The 20013-nt window shown below is 41.1% G+C and overlaps 1 protein-coding gene across 1 annotated transcript in view; it reads right to left on the bottom strand.

Moving 5' to 3' along the window:
- Positions 1–20013, bottom strand: part of klf12b (Kruppel like factor 12b) — a 153012-nt gene that overhangs the window by 84169 nt on the left and 48830 nt on the right. Inside the window, exon 2 of the mRNA XM_055870925.1 lies at positions 9275–9356. Within this exon, the coding sequence (XP_055726900.1) occupies positions 9275–9340 (66 nt within the window). The 5' untranslated portion in view covers positions 9341–9356. The remainder of the gene's footprint in view (positions 1–9274; positions 9357–20013) is intronic.

Raw genomic sequence — 20013 nt, 5'->3', positions numbered from 1 at the left:
ATCTACAAAGCACTCATGCAGAAACGTCCTATGTGTCTATCATCGTTATTTCAATTTAGACTTACAAATGACCGGACCCGGTTTCAGGCTTGGACAACACTGGAGGCCCCGTCGGTCTCCACAGAGTTGGGTGAAGCTGCTTTTAGTTTTTTTGCGCCCTTTGTGCGGAACAACTTACATCGCTCTCCGAAATGAGATGTTCTGGTCCCCCTTGATCAGTTCAGAGTTTTGATCGGAGACCTCTACTTTGTCTGTCTTTCTTAATATGTTTTGTCATTTTGTATATTTGTATGTGTTTGATGTATCTACGCAGGTCTCATCTGTGAAATAGTCCTTAGTCTCATTATGACTTCCCTGTCAAAACGTAGGTTCAATTGAATAAAAAGACAGGTGTACACAGTTATGGTTATTGCTTCACTTCACCCTCAGGCTAGGTGGATTGTTCCCCACTCATCGAATCCATTCAGATCAATGAAAAGTGACTAAGGCTATTAGTGGATAGGGGATAGGTTTTGGATAGGTTTTTTGTGGGGTACAATATTAGCTATGTTCACCAAGCTTCTCAGAAGTGATCCTTCAAATCTACAGTTTCTGTCATGCACCAGGGTCGGGGTCAATTCAGTTTTTCAGAATTGTATTTCAATTGGCCAAGCAGAATTTGAATAGAATTTGAATGAAATGTAAGGACAAATGCTGGGAGACAAGAAGCAAGTACAGGGAGTGAATATTTAATGGCTAAACAGACATGAAACAAAACACGAACAGCGTCTGGACAAGGGGAACATAACAACATTAATTCTGACACTAGACATACGAGTCTCATTCATTTGACAAATACCTTGCCAAAAGCATCCTCTTACTAGAGAATACAGATACCATTTCAAATATTAGTTTGATTATAACTCAAAGATGTCAAAGAGGCGTTTGTTTGTATTTTTGCCATAATATTATAGGTCTGGAGTGTTGGATCTAATTCCTTTTTGGAAATATATTTTTTCCTAATATTTAATAACATCTAAGTGAATTATGAATTATTCGAACATTTTCTTAGAATATTTCCAGACCACTGGAAATAACATGTTAGACATAGCGTTGGTTACCATACCTGAAATAAACATATGCATAATGATGTATGAAATACATGATCCATTTGTATTTCAATTCATTCAATTGAACTGCACTGAACAAAAATAGAAATGCAACAATTTCAAAGATTTAACTTAGTGACATTTCATAAAAGGAAATCAGTCAATTGAAATAAATTAACTTGGCCCTGATCTATGGATTTCATATGACTTGGTCACAGATACCCTAAATAAAAGGTAGGGGCGTGGATCAGAAAACCAGTCAGTATCTGGTGTGACCACCATTTGCTTCATGCAGCGTGACACATCTCCTTCGCATTGAGTTAATCAGGCTGTTTGTATCTGCCATGGCAGCAGCTACTCTTCCATGGGTCAGGCAAAATTAAGGCAGTTACACAATTTAAAAAACATTACAATACATTGAATTCACAACACACTAAGTGGGTGCCCTCATGCCCATACTTCACTACCACATATCTACAATACAAAATGTGTACGTGTGTGTATAGTGCTTATGTTATAATGTGTGTGTATTCATGTGTCTGTGCCTGTGTTTGTGTTGCTTCACACTCTCCACTGCTCCATAAGGTGTATTTTAAATGTTTCTTAAATCTGATTCTACTGCTTGCATCAGTTACCTGGTATGTAGTCATGGCTCTATGTAGTACTGTATGCCTCCCATAGTCTGTTCTGGAATTAGGGACTGTGAAGAGCTCTGGTGGCATGTCTTGTGGGGTATGCATGGGTGTCTGAGCTGTGTGCTAGTCATTTAAACAGACAGCTCTGTGCTTTCAACATGTCAATACCGCTCACAAGTAGTGATGAAGTCAATCTCTCCTCCACTTTGAGCCTGAAGAGATTGACATGCATATTATTAACGTTTCCTCTCTTTGTATATCCAACGGCCAGCCGTGCTGACCTGTTCTGAGCCAATTGCAACTTTGTGGCACCTGACCACACGACTAAACAGTAGTCCAGGTGCAGCAAAACTAGAGCATGTAGGACCTGCCTAGTTGATAGTACTGTTAAGGTAAGAGCTGCACTTTATTGTGGACAGACTTCTCCCCGTCTTAGCTACTGTTGTATCAATATGTTTTGACAATGACATTTTAAAATCCAGGGTTACTCCAATCAGTTTAGTCACCTAAACTTGCTCAAGTTCCACATTATTTATTACAATATTTAGTTGAGGCTTACGGTTTAGTGAATGATTTGTTCCAAATACAATGTAATACAAGTTTTTAAAATATTTAGGACTAACTTATTCCTTGCCACCCATTCTGAAACTAACTGCAGCTCTTTGTTAAGTGTTGCAGTCATTTAAGTTGCTGTAGTAGCTCACATGTAATGTGTTGAGTCATCTGAATACATAGACACACTGGCTTTACACACTGTTATGTCATTAGTAAAGATTGAAAAAGTAGGGGGCTTAGACAGCTGCCCTGGAGAATTCCTGATTCTCCCTGGATTATGTTTGAGAGGCTTCCATTAAAGAACACCCTCTGTGTTCTGTCAGACAGGTAACTCTTTATCCACAATATAGCAGGGGTGTAAAGCCATAACACATACATTACCGGGCAAAAGTTTTAGAACACAAATCAAATCATATCAAAGGAAGTCTTGAGCTATTGCTCGCCTGTATCTCATGATAAGCTGTAGACCACACTATCTACGTAGAAAGTTTTCATCTGTATTTTTCGTAGCTGTCTACATACCACCACAGTCAGAGGCTGGCACTAAGACAGCACTGAATGAGATGTATTCCGCCATAAGCAAACAAGAAAACGCTCACTCAGAGGCGGCGCTCCAGTAGCCTTTAATGCAGGGAAACTTAAATCTGTTTTACCAAATTTCTATCAGCATGTTAAATGTGCAACCAGAGGAAAAAAACTCTCGACCACCTTTACTCCACACACAGTGTCACGAACGTCGTCGGGAGAAGGAGAGGAGGACCCAGGTGCAGCGTGGTAGGTGTTCATTATTTTAATAAAACAACAGAACACTGAACAAGACAACAAAAACGACAAACGAACAGTCCTGTAAGGTGACGAAAAACACTAAACAGAAAATAATCATCCACAACTCAAAATGGGAAAACAGGCTACCTAAGTATGGCTCTCAATCAGAGACAACGATAGACAGCTGCCTCTGATTGAGAACCATACCAGGCCAAACACATAGAAAAGGAAAACCTAGACCTACAACATAGAATACCCACCCACATCACACCCTGACAAAACTAAAAATAGAAACATACAAAGCAATCTACGGTCAGGGCGTGACACACAGAGAGGCATACAAAGCTCTCCCTCGCCCTCCATTTGGCAAATCTGACCATAATTCTATGCTCCTGATTCCTGCTTACAAGCAAAAATTTAAGCGGGAAGCTCCAGTGACTACATCAATAAAAAAGTGATCAGATGAAGCAGACGCTAAGCTACAGGACTGTTTTGCTTACACAGACTGGAATATTTTCCGGGATTCCACCTATTCATTTAAGTGTTTTTCTTGATTTTTACCCTCGGAGGCCGAGCAAACACGAGCAATGGAAATTAGACCGGTGGAAATTTGTGCTCTGGTCTGGATTCCAAATTGGTGTTTTTTGATTCCAACAGCCGAGTGTTTGTGAGATGTGGTGTGAGTGAACAGATGATCTCCGCATGTGTATTTCCTACCGTAAAGCGGGGAGGAGGTGTTATGGTACTTTGCTGGTGACACTGTCTGTGATTTATTTAGAATTCAAGGCATACTTAACCAGCATGGCTACCACAGCATTCTGCAGTGAAACGCCATCCCAACTGGTTTGGGCTTAGTGGGACAATCATTTGTTCTCCAACAGGACAATGACCCAACACACCTCCAGGCTGTGTAAGGGCTATTTTACCAAGAAGGAGAGTGATGGAGTGCTGCATCAGATGACCTGGCCTCCACAATCACCTGACCTCAACCAAATTGAGATGGTTTGGGATGAGTTGGACCGCAGAGTGAAAGAAAAGCAGCCAACACGTGCTCAGCATATGTGGATATATGGAACTATATATGGAACTACTTCAAGACTGTTGAAAAAGAAAATAAGCTGGTTGAGAGAGCTGTCATCAAGGCAAAGGGTGGCTATTTGAATAGCAGACTATGATCGATAATGTCAAAAGCCGCACTGAAGTCTAATGAAACATCCCCCACAATCGTTTTATTATCAATGTCTCTTAGGCAATCATCAGTCATTTGTCTAAGTGCTTGTTGAATGTCCTGAAAGTTGGTAACAGGTTGGTAACAGACTGATTGGTCGGCTATTTGAGCCAGTAAAGAGGGCTTTACTATTATTAGGTAGAAGAATGACTTTTGCTTCCCTCCAGGCCTGAGGGCACACACTTTCTAATAGGCTTAAATTCAAGATATGGCAAATAGGAGTGATAATATCATCTGCCATTAAAACTTCTTATGGCTGCAAGGCAAAGTGTTGAGTAGCCAGTGAAATCGTGCCCATTTCAAACGGCCTCCTACTCAAATCTTGCTCGTACAATATGAATATTATTATTCTTTTTGGATAGAAAACACTTTCTAGTTTCTAAAAGAGTTGGAATTATTTCTCTGAGTGAAACAGAAGTCCTTCTGCAGCACTTTTCCTGACCAGGAAGTAAAATGTCAGAAATCAATGCTCTTTTCAATTTGATGCCTATACATGGTCTTAACACTTAGGAGTCTGCTGACACTCTATACGCCTTCCTATTGGTGTAAAGAGGATGTCAGAGAAGACATTTTTCTGCTCATCTTGTTCTGTGGTGGAAAAAAACCTATTTCTTTGACCTGACCGTCCACTTCCGGTACTCTGGAGGAAGTGGGATGGACTTCTGTTTTGCCTTGGTAACGAACGGCTAACGTCTCCGGCTCGAATTTTTTTTGATACATGTGACCATATCATCGTAATGTATGTTTTTTCAATATAGTTTAATCAGATTATTGAAACTTTATTCGGGAGTTTTGCCGTGTTCCGTCCTCTGACTGTGTTTACGTTGGAGAAATTTATGCCACTCGGCTAGTGCCAATGCTAATTGAAGAGGGACATTTGCCATTCTGAATCGAAACAACGACTCATCTGGACAGAGGACACGTTCTTCAACATTCTGATGAAAGATCAGCAAAAGTAATACCCATTTTATGATGTTATTTCATATATCTGTCGTGCATGTGAACTGGCCGTGGGCGCCCAATTATTTCTGTCTATTGTAGCTACGCTAATATAGCGATACATTTTGTTTGCGCTGTAAAACATTTAATAAATCAGAAATATTGTTTGGAATCACAAGATGCCTGTCTTTCAATTGCTGCAGACTATGTATTTTTCAGAAATGTTTTATGATGAGTAATTAGCTATTTGACGTTGGTGTCTGTAAATATTATGGCTGCTTTTGGTGCAATTTCGGATTGTAGCTGAAATGTAAACTATGGTTTATACATGAAATATGCAAATTTTTCGAACAAAACATATGCTATACAATAAATATGTTATCAGACTGTCATCTGATGAATTTGTTTCTTGGTTAGTGGCTATTTATATCTTTATTTTGTCGAATTTGTGATAGCACCTGATGGAGTAAGAAACTGATGGAGTTAGAAAAAGTTGTGTCTTTTGCTAACGTGGTTAGCTAATAGATTTACATATTTTGTCTTCCCTGTAAAACATTTTAAAAATCGGACATGTTGGCTTGATTCACAAGATGTGCACCTTTCATCTGGCGTCTTGGACTTGTTAATGTGTGAAAGTTAAATATTTAAAAAAAATAGATTTTGAATTTCGCGCCGTGCACTTTGAGCTGGATGTTGTCATAAGTGTACCGGTGTCGGGCTGCCCCCGTAAAAGGTTAACCTCAGTAATTTTCCATCCAAGTTTCCAGACTCCGGTGGTTTGTCAGTGTTGACAGACAAAAATAATTGTTTCACCTCTTCCACACTCACTTTACAGAATTCAAAATTACAATTCTTGTCTTTCGTAATTTGGTCAGATATACTTGGATGTGTAATGCAGCGTTTGTTGCTGGCATGTCATGCCAAAGTTTGCTAATCTTGCCAATGAAAAAAACATAAAATTACTTGGCAACATAAGTCGTTTTTTTAATGAATGAGCCATGTGATTCAATGAATGATGGAGCTGAGTTTGCCTTTTTTCCCAAAATTTCATTGAAGGTGCTTCAAAGCTTTTTTTTCAGTTTAGTCACATGATCTCTCAATTTGCAGTATGTTTGCCAATCGATTGTGCAGCCAGACTTATTTGCCATTTCTTTTCCCCCATTTCTCTCAACCATAAAATGTTTAAATTCCTCATCAATCCACGGAGATTTAAAAGTTTTTACAGCAATTTCATAAATGTGTCAAGTGCAACGTCTGTTTGCTCTTCATTACACACCACGACCCAACAAATATTCTTTACATCAACAACATAGGAATCACTACAAAACGTATTGTATGACCTCTTAAACACTATATTAGGTCCAACCTTTGGAACTTTGGTTTTCCTAGATATGGCTACTATATTGTGATCACTTCATCCGATGGATCTGGATACTGCTTTCAAGCACATTTCTGTAGCATTGGTAAAGATGTGATCAATACATGTTGATGATTTAATTCCTGTGCTGTTTCTAACTACCCTGGTAAGTTGACTGATGACCTGAACCAGGTTGCAGGTACTGGTTACAGTTTGAAGCCTTTTCTGGATGAAGCCAGTCAATATTTAAATCAACCAGAAAATACATCTCTGTTGATATCACATACATTATCAAGGATTTCACACGTTATCCAAATGTTGATTGTGGCCTGTGGAATGTTGTCCCACTCCTCTTCAAGGGCTGTTCGAAGTTGCTGCATATTGGCAGGAACTGGAACACGCTGAAATTTACGTATATCCAGAGCATCCCAAACATGCTCAGTGGGTGACACGTGAGTATGCAGGCCATGGAAGAACTGGGACATTTTTAGCTTCCAGGAATTGTGTACAGATCCTTGTGACATGGGGCCATCCATTATAATGCTGAAACATGAGATGATGGCGGCGGACAATGGCACGACAATGGGCCTCATGATCTCGTCCCCGTATCTCTGTGCATTCAAATTGCCTTTGATAAAATACAAGTGTGTTCGTTGTCTCAAACTTATGCCTGCCCATACTATAACCACAAACATGCAGATGAGCTTCCCTGAGACGGTTTATGACAATACATCTGTTGTGCAAACCCATAGTTTCATCAGCTGTCCGGATGGCTGGTCTCAGACGGCTTATGGTAGAGAAATGTTATGAACATTTACTTCTCTTGCAACAGCTCTGGTAGATATTCCTGCAGTCAGCATGCCAATTGCATTCTCCCTCAAAACTTGGGACATCTGTGGCATTGTGATGTATGACAAAACTGCACATTTTTAGAGTGGCCTTTATTGTCCCCAGCACAAGGTGCACCTGTGTAATGATATGCTGTTTAATCAATCTCTTGATATGCCACACCTGTCAGGTGGATGGATTATCTTGGCAAAGGAAACATTCTCACAAACAAGGATGTAAACAAATTTGTGCTCAAAATTTGAGAGAAATATGCGAGTAGAACATTTCTGGGATCTTTTATTTCAGCTCATGAAACACGGGACCAACACTTTACTTGTTTACATTTTTGCTCAGCATAAATTATATTTCCTTTCATTCTAATTCAATTCAAATTGGACACTTGTATTGGAATGAAAGAACCCAACTCAATTCAGAAATGAGCCCACCCTGTCGCAGACATCACATCTCCAATTACAAAACGCATTAGAATCAACAAGTTATTGATAACTGATATACTATTCATCATGGTGACAGCCATCACTAAAAATAAAACACTGGCTGGACTCCTCTGCACACACACACAGCTGTAACAGCTACACAAAGCTCTATCGTAACCTAGCAACAGCTTCTGCACAGCAGAAGACCACTTCATGTCTGTAGCTGATGATTTTTTGACTAAAGAGCACTAAACAACAATATAGCATATCTTTGGACTCCTGTTACAGTACAGAGACTTCACGCAGTGGCCAAAACTAATTGCAATTACGTCATAACTGGCAGCTTTGCAGCGAGGAATGGTAGAAGACCTACACTTTACTTACTACACTACAGTATGCATCCCATCTAAGGTAGCTAATTATGCAAATTAAGGGCAAAGCAAAGGATGAAACATACCAAACACCCATGAAAGTGTCCGTTTTTTGTGCATATTGTGGTGACAGTTTGGAGGGCAGCTATGCTCAGGTGGGCAAGAGCATCGTGTTACAGGAAGAGTATTAAGAGAATCGTGACTCAGAGAGAGAGAGGGAGCGAGAGAGCTTTCTTTGTTTTTCACTTCTTATCCTACTATGACTCGTATTGTTCGATGCCTGAAACAAAATTCTTGTCGCAGTTGTTGCCAATTGTGAAGAAACGTCCTTACATTTCATGCCAGTCTTGAATTGAACTGAGAGAGGATTGGAGCTGGAAGTATGTCTGAGGGGGAGAGTGGGGGATAGTGGGAGAGAATGAAGGGTGAGAGAGACTGTGTGTAGGCGCGTGAGAGAGATGGAGGGAGAGGTGGAGGGATGATAGTGAGTGTTTGTATAGATAGAAAGACAGAGTTGGTTGGCTTTAGGCAGAGGACTGAGAGAGACAGATTCCAGCATACAGCGAGTTAAGGAGAGAAAGAGACTTATAGGGATAGACTGAGACTGTGTGTGTATGTGTGTTTTGATTTTGAATTGGAGAGAGGCAGAGCGAGAGGGGGAAAGAGAGGGCAGGAGAGACAGAGAAGCAAGAGAGAGAGAGAAAGATACTTAGTTTTGGGAGTTTTCCTTGTGTCTCTCCCTGAAGTAGTTACTCTGCCCCCCTGCCAACATGGATTCCCTGCTAGCTAAAGCAACCTCACTGTAAGTCCTTTATGCATTCTGACCGCAGCTGCTTAGCCCTCTCCTCTCCTCCTCACCACCACTCTCTACGACCACTCCTCCGAGCCCCCGCACTCTCTTGCCTTGTACTCCCTCCCTCCCTCTCTGTCACTAACTCTCTTTCTCTTCCTCTCTCTCTATCTCGAGCTCTTCCTCCTCCCCAGGAGTGATTATAGGGCTATTGTCGATAGGAGGAAAGAAAAAAAAGGAGGAAGGAAAAATAGGAATTGTTTGGAAAACTGCTCTCTTACCCCGTGTTCCGATTCCAGGGGCTCGGCTTTGACTCGGACTGCAGGCATTCCATCAAGCATTAACATCCTGTTCTCGGGCAGTCTGTGAAGGAAGAGAGGGAGGGGGAGGAGGTGTGAGACGGACGCTGAGTTTAACCATGACTAAGCATCTTAGTTTGACTTTGACACACAAATAAAGTAAAAAGCTGGAGCTGACGCACACCCCAAAAAAGTTGGTCGAGGTGCTGACTAACAGAATAGTAAACTGCGTAAAATCACAGAAAGTCACACTACACATAGAAACATACGCAAGCAAATACTGTACACACATACACATGCTTACAATCAAATAGATATTACAGGTATTACAGGTATTGTATGTGCGCTGACAGAAACAAACTTAAACACACCGACATACAGTACACAAAGAAATAATCACGTCGAAGAACACACGCACCGCACTCTCTCTGTATAAACAAGCCACATTTATTTTGTATGAAACTACTGTGTTCACTGACGTCACTTGTCTGAGTGTTCCAGTATGTTTACAACTAATCAATGTGCAATAGACATATGATTACCATATTTATATTCCCATAAAACTAGAGCACAATGGCACAACCATGGAGATCCGATTAATTTCTATCTTGTTTTTTTTTTGTTTTTTTTCCTGTGAAGCACATTGCGTTGCCTTCCATGTCTGAAATGTGCCGTATGAATAAAGCTTGATTTGATTTGATATTGACACACCCATACAAATGGAGGTGTCCCAAATAGCACCCTATTCGTACATAGTGGACTACTTTTGACCGTCTCAACACTCATGTCTTATTTGCATTTTATTTCATGGTCCGTTTTGTTAACTACTCCTCAACTTAGTATATAATGATCATGATTGCATTGCACAAAGGCAAACGAGTACAGCCATTTACAATATATGTGCCAAAAAATGCTATTGGGAATGTTTCAAGCTAATCACCAAGTCATAGAGTAAAACACAATGTAACAAAGATACCGATCCATACTGTATAAGCAATCATCCATGTTTGAGCACACAATGACTCGTCCAGCTGACTTGTCTTAATATTCTGCTCGTACATGGATGTGACTTGTCCCTGTAACCAAACATCACTGTTAGCAAATCTGTTCGCATATCATCAATCACACCAGGTATGGGGGAAGAAAGAGAGAATCGTAGAGCAAGGCTTTAGTGCTTACACAGTGAGCTGTTTGTGCATCACTTTCTTTGTCAGCATTGCCTATAAGTCCATAGGCAGGCAATCCAATGATTGTGTTCGGGAGGGGGCAGTGTAAAATAATATATGTATTTGTAATCTGAATATCGGGTTGTTTCTCTAGCCTGCAAAATCTTCCCCTGGACACGTTTTTATCAAGAGGTTGGTTTGGGATTCTTCATTTTTTGGGGGAAAAGATAGTGCAAGAAGAGAACAACACACTGAAACACTTTTCAAATCCACTATTGACCCATGAGGTCTGGGGAACAGCGGAGATCGTTACAGGTGATTTTCTGGATCATTGATAGTGTGGCTGGGTACAGGTGGAGAGGCAAATTGCTAGAGAAACAAACATTTTCTTTGGTTTCATGCATACTGACAATGCCCCAGGTCTCTCCTTCACACACAGACTCTGATTTCCAGCCAATGCTTCCTAGGCAGGGATTCAGTCCGATCACGGGTTATACAGTAGGTTTTGCGGGTTTTTAAAAGCAATGTTCCCACGTTTGTGGAGATTTCATTCACGGTAAATGCTGCATATAATAGTTGCAATGCATTTCACCAGTGATCACATTGGATCCCGGCCCTAGTTGTTCAGCAGACACTTTTATCCAAAGTGACTTACAGTGAACCTGTACATTCAGTGTGCAGTGTGTGTGAGTGCATGGTGTGTGTGTGCGTGCGTGCGTGAGCATAATGAATGACCTGATCGAATGTCCCACTCACAGTTCATTACGTCTTCTAAAAACATGATAATGAGTCGTACATTACAGTTCTTGGAGAGACAATTTGCTTAAGGAGACGTTATATGTTAATGCAGCCCTTTGAAATTGACAGCTTAGTACTTTCGCTGTCTCTAGAATAGCACATGAAACAACATGTACTCTCCAAATAATACTAGAGTACAGATACCAATGTTATAATGGATTTTCTCTGAAATTTCTGCATTGAAAGCTATTGAATGTCATTCAATCTTGTTTGTCTTTTAAAGTCCTAAGTGAAAACATAATACAATGTATAAAGAAAATACTGCCTATGTGATTCTGAATCTGAACCTCTACCCCACAGACTCCTCTCACAGTAACAGGGACACAAAGTACACTCATTCAATAATATGGGCAGCTCCTTAGTGCTCGAACGACTCTACCTTTAAGACACTGTACTGTACCTTTAAGATGGCTCCTCGGAAGGAGCCAATGACAACAATGCATGTTCCGTCTCCCTTGGCCAAGGCCGACCTGAAGTAACCCAGCCTTTTTATTATTTTAGCAGGCAGTACATGGAGGAATGCAAGCAAAGCAAATATGCTCTAAACATCTCTGTTACACTCCACTTCTGGCATCAGCAACAGGATGTGTGACCATGTCTCCACTCAGAACCCCATCGAAAACTACTCTGGTGAGGACAGAGACCATCCTTGGCTGAGTTAACCCACAAGTGTCTGGATAGTCGGATAATCACATTCACGCATTGATGTGTACACAAACACACACATATAACAGAGCTGGCATGGAATCAGACTTTGTATGTGATGAATAGCATTGCATGCGAAATGAAGACTTGCATTAGCTCCCCGAAGTAATGCCTAGGCTTTAGCTCAGCATGGTTTTGTGGCTGGTTCGAACTATATATATATTGATATTTTATTGTCCTAATTCGATACCCATTCATAAATGCTGAACACGTGCTAGGAATATACAGCATTATATACATGCAAACAGATTACATATATATGTATTATCTCTTTGCATATATAATTCTGTATATTCCAATCACGTGTTCAACATTTAAGAATGGGTATAGAATTAGGACAATAAATAAATATATATATACACTCCATTCGGAAAGTATTCAGACCACTTGAATTTTCCACATTTTGCTACGTTAAAATCTTATTCTAAAATCTATTTAAAAACAATCCTCATCAATCTACAAACAATACCCCATAACTGCAAATCGAAAACTTTTTTTTTTAATTTATTGAAAATAACAAACAAAAATACTTTATTTACATAACTATTCAGACCCTTTGCTATGAGACTCGAAATTCAGCTGAGGTGCATCCTGTTTCCATTGATCAACCTTGAGATGTTTCTACAACTTGATTGGAGTCCACCTGTGGTAAATTCAATTGATTGAACATGATTTGGAAAGGCACACACCTGTCTATATAAGGTGCCACAGTTGACAGTGCATGTCAGCGCAAAAACCAAGTCACAAGATCGAAGGAATTGTCTGTAGATCTCAGAGACAGGATTGTGTCGAAGCAAAGATATGGGGAAAGGTACAAAAAAAATTCTGCAGCATTGAAAGTACCCAAGAACACATTGGACTCAAATTTAACCCCCTAATAATCACTCCATATACATACAAACTTATACTTACGAACAACAACCTAGAGATTGATGTCCAAAATATTTCAAATCTAAATTCTGTGACATGTAAGTTGCATTTATTTGAAACTATCTACATTGGTCAGTCCAAAATTACTTTTTCATTCCGTCATGGAAATAAATGTATTTCCGGTTAGCAAATCATTTACGGTTTCTATGCCTTTCGTTTTCCATGTGGACCAATTTATCAGTGAATTGTGAAAAGCTGTCCAAGGATTGTTCCAGAAGGTTGTGTTTCTAGGAAGAGATATTGGTGATTGTAGAACACGTTTCATCTTCTTCCGTATTGTTGTAGTGTTGTTAACTAGGAAGCTGTTCATGTCCTTGGCTTTTTCCTTTGAAAATAGACACGTAAAAAGATTCTGGGAATGAGCATGCACATCTTCAATATGTACGTACCCATTGTTCCTCTTTAGTGCATTTAACTACGTCCCAGGTAAAAGCCTTGGGTAGCGAGTTTATACAATTCGAGTCTGGAAGGTTAAAACAATCCTCAAACTTAGGAAAATGTATTTGCCCACATAAAGTCTGTTATGACTGAATATACTTTTTTTTAAAGAATGCCTTAGATGGGGTAATTGGTATTACCAAAAATATATACAAACGTTTGGGAAGAGGTTTATTCTACCTGCATGATTTATGGGAAGAGTATTCCGTTTAATTAAAGCTGCTTTCATATTGTTGAGTAATGGAATAAAGTTATATTTTATTAAGCATCCTAAGTATTTCATATTTTTTGTGGTCCACTTAAAAGATTTATGTAGATCGTGAGACATCTTTTTTTTTTTTTACCACTCCACCGCCCCTCTCTTTCAGAGGACATATACCTTCTATTTTTTGAATAGCATTTCTGCTACATATACATTTTACATACATGGTACTTTTATATAAAGCAGTCACATAACAATAATACAATACCAAACATAAGCTCTTTAATCTCACCCCTCAGCCACTCTCAGCCCATCCAACCTATCCCCATAGACCACCCTCGATTGGTTTCCATGTGCTATATATATTTCAATTGTGCTGTGATGTTTCACATAATTGGTTATAGATATCCTTTTTTCTTGTTGCCATTATTTCATTTTTTCCCAAGTAAATTTTATATCTGGAGATTTTAGAGTATTCTGAAAATATTTGTATGAAAGGGGGTGTCACGTCTACTCCCACTCGCCTGCTCCAGCGCTCAATGTCGCCGGTCTACTAACCACCGGTCCTGGCAAACCATCATTATCCATACCTGGCAACCATCATTATCCATACCTGGCAACCATCATTTCGCACACCTGCGCCCCATCATAAGGCACACCCGGACTTCCCCTTTATCACCCATTAGGTAGTATTGTTTCCTGTTTCCATATATAGATGAAGTTGAAGTTGGCATTTAAGAAGTGGAGACACTGGCTGAAGGGCGCCACGGACCTGTTTCTCATCCTCACCGACCATCAGAACCTGGAGTACATACCGACAGCGTGGCGGCTGAACCCGCGCCAAGCAAGGTGGGCCCTTTTCTTATCCAGATTCAATTTCACCCTGTCATACTGCCCACGTTCGCTGAACATGAAAGGCGATGCCCTGTCCCATCTCCACGATTCCTGAGTGCACCCACCATACTACCCTCCCGAATCATTGCCCCTTGTTCCAGCAGGTCTTCCGGCACATTGGCCTTCCGGAGGACATCGTCTCAGACCGTGGTCCCCAATTCACATCGTGAGTATAGAAAGCCTTCATGGAGAAGCTGGATGTCACGGTCAGCGTCACATCCGGGTCCCGGCCTCAGTCCAATGGGCAGGTGGAGAGGACCAACCAGGAGCTGGAGAGATTCCTGAGGAGTTACTGTCAGGTCCATCAGGGGGAGTGGGCCCGGTTCCTTCCCTTGGCAGAATACGCTCAGAACTCACTTTTTCACTCCTCCACCGGGCTGTCTCCCTTCCAGTGTGTCTTGGGGTACCAGCCGACCCTGGTCTCGTGGACCCCGAGCCAGAACGAAGCCCCTGCGGTGGACGAGTGGTTCCGGCACACCGAGGAAGTTTGGAATGCTGCCCACGTGAGGCTGTAACGCGCCACCCGCCTCCAATAGGAGCATGCAGATTGCCACCACATTGAGGCTCCACCAGGAACCTGCTGGTCCACCTGCCATGCTCGTAGCTGAGCCCCCGGTTTGTGGGGCCATTCAAAGTCCTCCGGAGGGTCAATGAAGTAACATACCGATTACAGCTTCCCACTGACTACCGGATCTCATCCTCTTTTCACGTTTCCCTCAGGCTGGTGGTTCCTGGTCCCCTGGCTGATGCCGTCTCCCCCACGACACCTCTCCACCTCCCCTGGACAACGAGGGAAGCCCCTCCTATGCTGTCAGATCCCTCCTGGACTCCCAGCTTCGTGGGGGTCGGCTCTAGTACCTGGTGGAATGGGAGGAGTACGGTAGTCGGCATTCTAGATCCCGACATCATCCGAGATTTCCACCTTCGCCGACCGGCCCATTCCCCTGGCCAGTGTCATCATGCGCCTGGAGCCGCACGTCCGGGGAGCACTGTCATGTCTACTCCCACTCCGGTGCTCGACATACTAACCACCAACCCCGGCAACCCATCATTACGCACACCTGGCAACCATCATTAACAGGGGTGTAAAAAGTAAAAATACTTTAAAGTAGTACTTAAGTAGTTTTTTGTTGTTTCTGTACTTTACTTTACTATAGATTTTTTTGCCAACTTTTACTTTTACTTCACTACATTCCTAAAGAAAATAATGGATTTTTTACTTCATGCATTTTCCGTGACACCCAAAGTACTTGGTCATCCCTACTGCCTCAGATCTGGTGGCTTCACAAAACACAAATGCTTCATTTCTAAATTATTAGTGTGCCCCTGGATATCCGTGAATAAAAAATAAAAAAAATGTAATTGTACAGTCTGGTTTGCTTACTATAAGTTATTTGAAATGATTTATACTTTTACTTTTGGTACTTAAGTATATTTTAGCAAATCCATTTACTTTTAATAATTAAGTATATTTCAAACCAAATACTTTTAGACTTTTACTCAAGTAGTATTTTACTGGGTGACTTTCACTTTTAACCGAGCCATTTTATATTAAGGTATCTTTACTTTTACTCGAGTATAACAATTGGGTACTTTTTCCACAAATGATCATTACGCACATCTGCACCCCATCACGAGGCACACCTGGACTTCATCACTCCCTGATTACTTCCCCTTCATCTCCGTTGTATCACCCATTAGGTAGTATTGTTTCCTGGATTCACGTTAGATGCTAATCCTGTTTTTTAATTAAACATTTTGGGAATTTTTCCATGTTCATTTCTATTAAACTCACCGACTACACCTGCATCCTGACCTCCTGCGTCTCCGTTACAGGGGGCATTGAGTTTTCAATATTCGTCAAGTATATCATATCTGCAAACAAGTTTAGTTTGTATTCATGTTCACCAATCCTTACTGCAAGCAGTTCAACTGCCAGGATGCAAACAGATTTTGAAGCGGTACGTTTACCTTGTAAACATGAGATATTTTCACTTTGTGAGATAGAATTTTTCGTGTGTGTGTGTATAAATGCAGTCTTAATGTGTATTTAATCATTTGTTTATCTATACTTGCCTATTGATGTGTTCATTTTTGTATTGTGCGGGGCTCATTTGCAAAAGAGACTTTAATCTCAATATGACTTCCCTGTTTGAAAAAAGGTAAATAGGGGAGATTCACACTTGATATCCAGCAGGCAGAAATCCTCTGCAGATCTGAATCCACCAGCTACACCTGGCTGTTGAGCTGTGTGTGTATATGTGTAGGTCTGAATCTCACAGATACTCCTGGCTGTGTAGAGCTATTTTATTGTTGTCCAGTTTGTCCTTGGGCTTTAGGTCTTGGTGGGCCCAGATAGCATTGCTATGGCAACCACGGGTGGAGCCTCACTCTAGCGACTTGAGCGGAGAGGAGGCTGTTGAGAGACAGGTTTTTTTTCTTTCTCCTTTCAAATGACCACCTCACAGACATACACCACCACCTTTAACTAAAACTGTAGTTTTTCATAGGAATGTCAAGGGCTCGATTCAATCCGTAGTGCCGGCGATCTTTGTAGAATGGTTGAAATGTAAATGTAATTTCTGATTTAGACAACATGCACTATTTACCGTGAATGCAGTTTCATTCAGTAGTCTAATACTCTACAGTATTTCCACAGACCGGTAGTAGTGGTCACTCTGATCCAGTGGACTGATTAAACGGGAATTGGCATCCATATTAGGAACTCCCTCCCTTATGGAAAATCAAAGCTTGACGATTAGTTTATGATTTGAATCAGCTGTGTAGTGCTAGGGAAAGAAAAAAACTACCTTGGGTTCACCAAGACCAAGTTTGGGAAACACTGAGTTACTCTAATGAACAGTCCGGGAGCAGCTTCCCCACATGAAATCAATGGGTAGAACAGGCCAGTGGTGGTCCATGTAATGACCACCCAGGAACAGCAGAGAGGGAGAGTTAATGCTGCGTAATGAGCTAATGGAGTGATTCTTTCTCTAAAGCAGGACCATTGGAAAATGGTTATGACGTGCCCTTTTCTTTTGAAAGAGCTGTAGGATGAATTTTGAGGCTCTTGCCCTGGGTGCGATCAAATCACAGCATGCATGTTCCATAAGACAATGGAACATATCGACAGGGCAGAACTCAAGATGGAGGCAGGGCAGTTCCACTGAGCTAGTTGTCACACTTAATTTGTTTTAAGTGTTACACGTTTTATCACTTAGCAAAACAGTTATAGGCTGCGGGAGTTGTCATTAAACAACAGGCAAAATCTAAAATCCTACAGGATCAAAGCATTAAAATCGCTAGTAAACCAAGCAGTGACATCTGCTGTTTTCTACACGAGGAGACAGTGCCGGTGTGGTGCCCTCCCTGAAAGCCAAGAGAGGATACATCTGCGCATTGACTGACTGTCGAGACACGTTGGGCTGATTAGCCTTGGATAGTCCTCAAAGGTCCGTTTTTCAACTGTATTCCGCCAATCTATCAGAGTCTTCTGACTCCTCTACTGCCTTGCTGTGCTGTGTGGTGGAAGCTAGAGGTCGGTATCTGCGCTGTGACATAACGTCTAGATGCGCTGGGCTTGCTAGCCCAGGATTCCCCAGCCAGGTTGCCGTGTCGCCGGTGATTGACCATTCTACTGGGCTCACTGTGTGGTAGAGCACTGCAAGGCGACTGGGCGCGTTGTCAAACGCACTGACATTCTAACTAAGACACTCTACTAGACCTGTAGACTACAGCTGAACATCTTGATGTTACAGCAGCTTTTATCTTTCAGAAGGGTCTGATTGTGTTACCATTTGACTCCTACTGTGTCATACTCATAAAACATTCTCATCTACAGGGTTTGGTCTGGCTAAAAACTGTTTGTTGTATCAGGTGACTGTAGTTTGGATTATTTAAAAAAATCAAAGTGTAGAGATTTTGGGAAGCAACAAATCAAGGTGCTTTATTATTCTTTCTGCTTTTGGTGTTATGAAACATACACCCAAACCCAGGCCCATTGGCAATGGATGAACTTCTGACTCCAAATGATTTTAAAACTAGATCAGGGTTTGGACTGATGCATATTAATGTGAGGAGTCTGATGCCGAAAATGGACATGATAAAAGTCTGGGTTCACACTGTTGACCCAGATGTCTTTATTCTGTTGGAGACCTGGTAAATCAGTCTATAGGCTTGGATGTTTATAATGTTTATCGACGTGACCGACGAAGTAAGGGTGGAGGTATAGCCATTTATATTAAAGACAGATATGTGGTTACTGAACTAAGGTCTTTATCTAAACAAAAACAGTCTCGGTTTTTAGCATTGCAGTTATCGAATGCTGTGAACTTCGATTTAAAAGGATGTTATAGACCTCCGTCTGAAAAAGTAGTTCTCCGTCTGCAAAAGTACAATCCCTGGATTCTCTGCATGAACTGATGTGTGGTTGGGGGAAAAATTAAATGGTGCTTATGGGCGATTTAAACTTGGACTGGTTATCTCCAAACTACGAGGACATAAGAGGACTGCAATACCCCGAATTTTACTGAAATCATAAATGCACTCACACAACTCAATCCAAAAGACACCTCTAAGTCAACACTTATTGAAATTTTAACTAACAATCTGCATAAATACTCGGCCGTTGGTATTTTCCGTAATGATTTTAAGTGATCATTGCGCAGTTGCTTGCATTAGAGATGCTAAAATCCCCAAAGTGCCCCCTCGGTTCATAGTCAAACTACATTTTACGCAGCTCTGTGAGCAGGCATTCCTGCATGAACTTTATGCATGCAACTTGGATAGGATTGCACTTATTCCAGACCTCGAAGAGGCATTCTCCTATTTTCATTCCATGTTTTCTACTGTCTGTGATACACACGCCACTCCCAAAAAGTACCGGATAAGAGGTAGACACAACCCCTGGTTTACAGGGGAAATATCTGATTTGATCCATAAACGAAATACACAATGGGCCAAAGCCATAAATGGTCATTCCCAAACTGAATGGCAATTATTCAGAGCAGTGAGAAATAAGTGCACCTGGTTAATACGGAAATGCCAATCTAGCTTCTATTACGAATCCGCCAAGGCAAACCTCAATAACCTAATGAAAATGTATGAAAACCATTAAATCCATGAATGCTAACACAAACTCCTCTGGTCTTCCGCTGAAGTTGACCTCAAATTCAATGGACGTGATGAACAAGAATAAACTGCTTGACATGTTTAATTAGCATTTTGCTAAAGCTGGGCATTTATTTGATAATGAACTCTTTCCTAACATCTCGAATGAGGCTGTGAATGAAACTGCCACATGCCGGCCTATGGCTCGTCTATTTCATTTTGCCGAGAATGAGCTTCCAGAAGTTGTAAAGGCACTCAAATCTATTGATATTAAGAAAGCGGCTGGCATGGATGAATTGAACCCTCATATTCAAAACATTTGTGCAGAGATCATTGCTGCCCCTCTCACTCATATATTACATATTTAATTTGCGAGTAATACCATTCCAAAAGTCTGGAAAGCAGCCTACATCATGCCTTTACATCCGTGCCATTTGGATAACTATCGTCCCATATCTAAACTGTCTGCACTGGCAAAA

This window comes from Salvelinus fontinalis, chromosome 19, assembly GCF_029448725.1.
Source record: "Salvelinus fontinalis isolate EN_2023a chromosome 19, ASM2944872v1, whole genome shotgun sequence".
In the NCBI taxonomy this organism is placed as follows: domain Eukaryota; kingdom Metazoa; phylum Chordata; class Actinopteri; order Salmoniformes; family Salmonidae; genus Salvelinus; species Salvelinus fontinalis.
Note: the sequence above shows the minus strand (reverse complement) of the source record. Positions and strands in the feature narration are given on the sequence as shown.